The sequence below is a fragment of the Phoca vitulina genome, unplaced genomic scaffold, assembly GCF_004348235.1.
Source record: "Phoca vitulina isolate PV1807 unplaced genomic scaffold, GSC_HSeal_1.0 scaffold123, whole genome shotgun sequence".
Taxonomy (NCBI): Eukaryota; Metazoa; Chordata; class Mammalia; order Carnivora; family Phocidae; genus Phoca; species Phoca vitulina.
The window spans coordinates 49,895-57,309 of record NW_022589826.1 but is presented as its reverse complement, the minus strand read 5'-3'; the positions used below and the strand labels follow the sequence as shown (position 1 = coordinate 57,309).

At 42.0% G+C, this 7,415-nt stretch overlaps 1 protein-coding gene across 1 annotated transcript; it reads right to left on the bottom strand.

Annotated features, from left to right (window-relative positions):
- Nucleotides 1–287: 287 nt before the first annotated feature.
- LOC116628570 (olfactory receptor 1F12) lies at nucleotides 288–2,070 on the bottom strand. The gene has a single exon (XM_032398982.1). The coding sequence runs from the start codon at nucleotides 2,034–2,036 to the stop codon at nucleotides 1,095–1,097; it is 942 nt and encodes a 313-aa protein (XP_032254873.1). The 5' UTR covers nucleotides 2,037–2,070; the 3' UTR covers nucleotides 288–1,094.
- Between the last annotated feature and the right edge of the window lie 5,345 nt (nucleotides 2,071–7,415).

The following is a 7,415-nucleotide window of genomic DNA, read 5'->3' as shown; positions in this document are numbered from 1 at the left end:
AGGCAGACGCTTAACCAACTGAGCCACCCAGGTGCCCCAATTTGTTTATTTTAGAGAGAGAGCACGAGCAGAGGGAGGGGCAGATGTGGACGGAGAGAGAGAATCTCAAGCACACTCTGCCCTGAGTATGGAGCCCGACGTGGCGCTCAGTCTCATGACCCTGAGATCATTATCTGAGCCAAAACCGATAGTCGGATGTTTAACTGACTGAGCCACCCAGGCGTCCTAGATTTTTAATTTTAAAAATGGGATTAGTAGTCTTCCAGGCAATTCTTTGTAGACCATGATAAGATTTATATACATATATGCAAGGAAGATATAAATGCTACTTTTTACACAAGGGAATAAAGACAGGTTATAGGAAGTACACACAATATAATCATAAAAGATGACTAAATATAAAAAACATTAGGGTGAGAAATAACCCATCCCCTCATTCCCACCAATCCCTCATTTGGACTTTTCACCCATTCAGATTAATTTATTCGGTACATTTACTCACACACACCATGCTCCTTCTTACCTACCAGGCTTCCTCGTGGGTTTGGAATAGTCTCATTGTTTCTGTGTAAAAATCACCTATATCCAGGATCCAGATTAAGTGAGGCTTTTTTCTCAAAGCTTTACTTGACCTCACATACCCTCACCAATATCTTTTCTCTTTAACCTCTCATTGCAGTTATGATTTGAACCTTTTATTACATAATAGTTTTCTTTTCTACTGTTTTTCATGCACGGTGACATGGTTACATCACTTCTGTCTACTTCAGGAGGACAGGACTGCGGGGGTGCTCTATTCACTCCCCATGGTATGTTTCTGTGTTGTCCTGAGCCATCTGGGAGTTCTTAACGATGTATTCAAATGTTGATTTCATGTTCCTTCTGTATTTTCAGGAATATTATCTATACATGTTTGCCCACAACAATACTATCTTCAGGAGCTCAAATAGATAAGGCCTGTGATAAGGTAGCAAATTTAGGTCATTGCCAAGTTTAGTTAGGTATTTGGTAACAGCTTTGTAACTATGACTAGAATGAAAATGATGACCTGATGAGGATTTGTCTCCTGTTGAACGCCTTTCAGTCAGTACAAATCACTGGGAGAAGGTTTTGGTCTGGCCCACAGCCTTCTTTAATGCCCCCTTCAGCTCACTGTTCCTTAGACTGTATATGAAGGGATTCAACATAGGGGCTACGACCATGAAGACCAATGATGTGGCTGAGTCTTTTTCAGATGAATGGTTGGATGAGGGGCTCATATAGACTCCTGTGATTGCACCATAGAAAAGAATGACCAAGGCAAGGTGAGATCCGCAGGTGGAGAAAGCCTTGAGTTTTCCTTGGGCAGAAGGGATTTTCATCACAGCAGAGATGATGAGGCTGTAGGATGCCATGATACACCCTGAAGGTACCATGAAGATCAGCCCCACTGCAGCCAGAACTATGAACTGATTGATACTGGTGTCAGAACAGGAGAGGGGGAGGAGAGAGTTGATATCACAGAAGAAATGGTGGATGATGTTGTTAGAGCAGAAGTGCAGACGGGTGAGCATAAGGGTGTGCAGGAGGGGATTCAAAGTGGCAAAGACCCAAGACACAGACACCAGAGAGGCACAAAGGAGCTGAGTCATAATGGTGTAGTAGTGCAAAGGGTGACAGATGGCCACATAGCGGTCATATGCCATTCCTGTGAGAAGGAAATTGTCCATGTTGGCAAACATCATACAGAAATACATCTGAGCCAGGCATCCAGGATAGGAGATGGTCTGAGTCTGTGCTTGGATGTTCAGCAGCATCTTGGGGACGGTAGATGAAGGAAGGCAGAGGTCTACCACAGACAGATTGGCAAGGAAAAAATACATGGGTGTGTGGAGGCGGCGGTCTGAGACAATAGCCAGCAAGATGAGCAAGTTTCCAAACAGCCCTGTTAAGTAGAGACACAGGAAAAGTACAAAGAGGAGAGCCTGTCGCTCTGGCCAACTTGAGAAGCCCAAGAGGAGAAATTCGGAGACACTGGTTTGGTTTCCTTTTTCCATTGCATGGATATATCTGCATGAAAACAAAGAGGATGAAATATTTTTGACAGAAAAAAATTTTTTCCCTTTTTATTTTTTGTCTATTCACCTAGTCTTCTCTCATTTACTAAATATTTTCTCTAGGCCATCCTGCCTCCTCTCTGGTACTCTGTCCTGAGCTTCACTGACCATGGGTATGTCCTTCCATTTCATCAGTCGACTTTTTATTTATCCTCCCTTACTGGAACGGCACCTCACCAGGACGTCCAAGGGACCTCTGTACCTCTCCCCTCTTCCTACGTGTGATGTCTATAGTGGCTCTTGTACATTCTGCACTTCGTGTGGCTGCCTGGCTGCCAGTGGTGTGTTGGAACATGTCCATGAGTCTGACACACTAAGTGACTCTAAGCCAAACTTTGAGATTTAAAGGAGAAAAATTTTCCAAGATGTTTATCCAACATCCTATGAACCATCCCGCTTGGAAACCAGTCAGACATTTACCATTTAGGATTTATAAGAAGAAGGTAAACCGTCTTAGCTTTTTAAGATTCAAAAGAAAAATACAGTAACATGCTTGACAAGTATAAAAAATTAAGCCTCTCAAAAATAGTTTACATGAAGACTATGAGCAACATAGGAAAATATTTAAAAATTGTATCTTAGCCAAAGCAGTGGAGAGTCTGGTGACAGAAACTGAAGGAAATGGAGGAACTCTGTTGGATTATTTTTCCAGTGATCAAATAACAGAAGTATGAAAGGCATTCTACACGCAAATTTGAATGAGCCCTGGATTCTGTGGATGCAAAGTGCACGCCTTTCTCCACTTTACACATATGTTGTAGAATGCCTCTCTGCCTTGACAGTTGCTACTAGTGTGTAGATCCTTCACATCTACTTAAAGAGAAACTCCCAAGAGAAAACAGCCCCTGTAGTCTTCTCTCTTCTTCCATCAAAGTCTCTACCCTGACACTCCAGGAGCTTTGGAGATAGTGGGGGAAATGGCCAGGTGAAGTGGCTTAGTTCTTGGACAGAGGAGATATAAAAATTTAGAATTTGGGCTCTTGCCACTTCATGCTATGTGGACTGAATAACAGGAAACCTGCCTGCAGAGAGGGAAGATTAAAGTAGATTTTCAGGAAAAGGGGAGAGTCACATAGCACTCTACTTCAGCTCTGACTTCTTTGTTAATTGATTTGTCCATCTAAAAGGATATCCCCTACTTATTTTCCCCTCTCACCTTTGCACCTTTGACCTTCCTGACCTAGCAATTCTTCCTAAACTCTGTTCTGAAGACACAGATTTCTTCTCTTTTTTCCTAGCATGGGCCAGGTTCATGCCCATTGGCATTTCGGTCCTCATTTACCCAACTCTTTCAACTGCTAATACATATCTTTCTAGTATTCTCTCATTTTGGCCCAAGCCTATTGTTAACTGTTATCCTAAGCTTTTTATATGATTCTGTTAAAGAACTGATCAGAATATTGAAAAATTCATTTACAGAGAATGTACAAAAGAAATATTCCAGAAAACAAGTACTCTGGAGGGAACAGAAAGAGCTTTTTAATAATCTATAGGAGACATAAAGAAGGAGTTATGGGCATGTGAAAATACTCTGGATGTGTAACCATAGGTTTTATTGATTTCATCAGTGCATGAGGGTGGGGCAGTGGTAACACTAAAGACCTCTCCCCTCCACTTTTCTATCAACCAAATGATTTCATTCTAGAAACATGATAAAACAATGGAAATTACATGAAACCAGCTGAGTAAATTCTGAAATTGTGTAAAAATAATAAAATTTTCACAAAGAAAAACTATAAAGACAAGGCTTACCACTATCAAGTACTTGATGCCACACTAAATTTTCTCATAGTTTGCTAATCCTCCTAACACCTCTATAATATAGGTCACATATCCTCATTATAGAGACACTGAGTGTTAGCAGAGCCAGGACCTGAGTTAATTGATTTGAAATCTCGTCCACTCTTCACTAAGCCACTACTGAATCTAGGATTTAACACCTTCACAGGGAGGGCTTCCACTTATTAATCAATTCATTCATTCAGTCCACAAATGGTATTAGGCACAATGCCTGGTGGCCGTGAGTAGAACCTGAGTTTGTCTTACTTATCTAAAGACTTGCTTCCGGGGCACCTGGGTGGCTCAGTCGGTTATGTGTCTGCCTTTGGCTTGGGTCATGATCTCAGGGTCCTGGGATTGAGCCCCACATCAGGCTCTCTGCTCAGCGGGGAGCCTGCTTCTCCCTCTGCCTCTGCTGTTCCCCCTGCTTGTGTTCTCTCTTTCTGTCGCTCTGTCAAATAAATAAATAATCTTTTTTTTTTAAAGAGTTGCTTCCTCCATTCTTCTCAGATCTGCTCACTTTCCAGCACACTTACCAGATCCTCATATCAGGAATCTTCTGAGAAGAGACTTTAGCTTCTAAGTCTCAAGGGTAATGGGAAAATTTTTAAAAAGGAAATGTTGCCCCTCCTCCAGGATGTACAAGGTTGAGGGATGGGATACTTCTTGGGGCAGATGTATCCAGTGTGGTGAGAGTTGGAGTGACCTCAGGACTCTCCAGCACTAGAGTTTATAGCTTCTTTGCAGTGCTTGAGAACCCAATCTTGCCAAGCTTCCTCAACTCTGGTAACAATTACTTTATCCCCTTTGTGGGTTTCCCAATTGCAACCCTAGGGATAATGTACCTGGCAGATAATCCTCCAGGGAGATTCAAGGAATTAAAAGATCTAGAAATTGTTCCAGGCTCCCAGGAAGGTTTGTAACACACATCTCCCCCTTCACCTTCCAAGAGGCTCCAAAACAACAAATATCAAACATTACACCAAAAACAAATGAGTTGACTTATTCTCTAAATATAGGATTTGTCTTCCCTGATTGCAGCACTCTGTCAACACCACCATCCTTGGGCTTCTGAATGCTTGATTTATCAATGTTGCCTGAGATAGGAGGGCCCATTTTTTTGGCAAAGAAGATGAGACAATGGGCATATGGTCAGGATTCACTGGTTTTATCATGTACTCCATCCCACAAAGCACTCCATCCCACAAAGCACTCAGCCTGATATAACAGTGAAATAGCCTTGTAAAGCCTCAGCTAATATGTCAGCTTGGGGATAACACCCAGAAGTTTGGGGATGCCATATTCCAGGATGGTATATTGCATGGAAAAATAACCATCTATGGTAGTGTGTCCCCAGTGCTACAACCTATGTGTCTAGATGCCAAACGGTGTGCGTATGTTAGCTTTTTCTATATAACAAACCACTCTAAAACTTAGAAGCTTAAAACACCAACCATTATTTATCTCACAATTATATGAGTCAGCAATTTGGGCTAGGCTCAGCTGGGTAGTTCTTCTGGCCTTGGCTAGACTCATTCAAATGCCTGCAGGTAGCATCTGGGTTCATTTAGGGCTTAGTGTTCTAGAATGGCCATAGCTGGGATGACACCTGTCTGCTCAATGTGATCTCTCATCCTCCAGAGGATGGCCCGGGTGGTTCATATGGTAGGGGCAGATTTCTGAGAGAGTAAAACCATGAAAGGCGTCTTGAAGTCTAGGCTTAAAACTGGCACAATGTCACTTCTACTGCATTCTGTTGGCCAATGCAAGTCACAAGACCAACCCAGTTTCAAAGAATGGGGAAAGACTCTGCCTCTTGGTGGAAGAGCTTCAAAGTCACATGGCAAAAAGACATAGATTCAGGATGGAGGGCAAAATTGTGGGCAGTTTTGCAATCAACCAAAGATGAAAGTAGGATCTATCTATCTATCTATCTATCTATCTATCTATCTATCTATCTATCATCTATCTATAACATATATCTATATATATAAAATATATATCTATATATGAAATATATATCTATATATACATATTATATATTAAATTAATTGAATTATTTATTTATTTATTTATTTATTTACCATTTCTCCAAATGATATGGCTTTAGAGTTTGTGTTTCTCATCCCTTTACCTCTAGGTCAGCCATATATGATTCTAAGGAAGAGAATGTTTCCATCAGGAAACACAAGAGGGGTTTCACTGAACTTGAAGCTATGACTACCTTATGGCCACTCTGGGACCCTCATGCCACTAGACCAGTAAGTGAAGAAAGGGGTTATGATACTGGTGGAGGATGACTGACCTTGATTATCATGTAGATGACTGTGTAGATCATGTGGATGCTACACATAAGGTAAGGAATGAGTATATCTGGAGCCTGGGTGTGAATGTGGAATTACAGCAGCCATGACTACATAAGAGGAAGACAAGTAATGGTATAGTTCCCTTAAGGATAATGTCTGGACCACCATTCCAGGCAAACAACACAGGCTAAAGTGACAGCTGAAGATAAATCAAATCTACTTTTGGTCAAAAGCTTCTGAACAGCTTTCAGCAGTGAGATTGTAGCACTTTTACTAAATCTCTCTCTCTTTTTAAAGATTTTATTTTTAAGTAATCTCTACACCCAAAGTGGGGCTGGAACCCACAACCGTGAGATCACCTACTGAACCAGTCTGGTGCTCTGCTAAATCTCTTGCACTAAGAGTTTATAAAGATCGTGGGGTGCCTGGGTGGCTCAGTCGGTTAAGCATCTGACTCTTGATCAGTAGGCCCAGTGTGGAGCCTACTTAAAAAAAAAAAAAAAAAAGATTTTATAGAGATTGTGCTGGCAGCCACCTTGCAGGGGACCCTGTTTGCTTAGACACAAGGGGTCTTAATGTTGTCAGGGGTGGCCTGTTTCAGGAACCTCCTGAGTACCACCTGAGATCTTCGGGGCCTCACGTTTTTCTAATTTCAACCACTGCTGCAGTAGTTAGCTCTGTGAGCTCTATTTTTATTTGGGTGCAGCTTGGGCCTCTACAGCTCTTCTAATACTCCAACACCCTGGTAGAGGATAGGGAGACGCTTAGTTAGGACGGCATGCAGTGAAATGGGGAATGGAACTGATGGGTAAATATTTCTCCTTTCTTTCGTCTTGGGATATCTCCTAAGACCTATTTCAGGGGAATACATGTGACCAAGCACCCAGTTACTCACACTGGTGGCACACTTGATGACAAACCCACTTTTCTTCCCTGTGCTGCTCCCCTTCTTTTACTCTGATGCTGAATCACATTCTGCACTAAGTACTTGCACACAAGCCTTTGTTTCAAGTTCTGTTTTCTGGGAAAGCCGCGGCTGAGACACAGAATCTGGGGGCCTATAGAAATGATCTTGATTATAAACAGGGATTTTGGCGTTATTGCATGTCATAGACATTTGCAGTCATAAGGATGGAGATCTCATGGGGAGAGATTTTAGAGAAAGAAGAACACCTAAGACCAAGGTTGGAGGCACTTCAACATTTAATGATTGGGCAGTGGGGGGTTGGAGTCT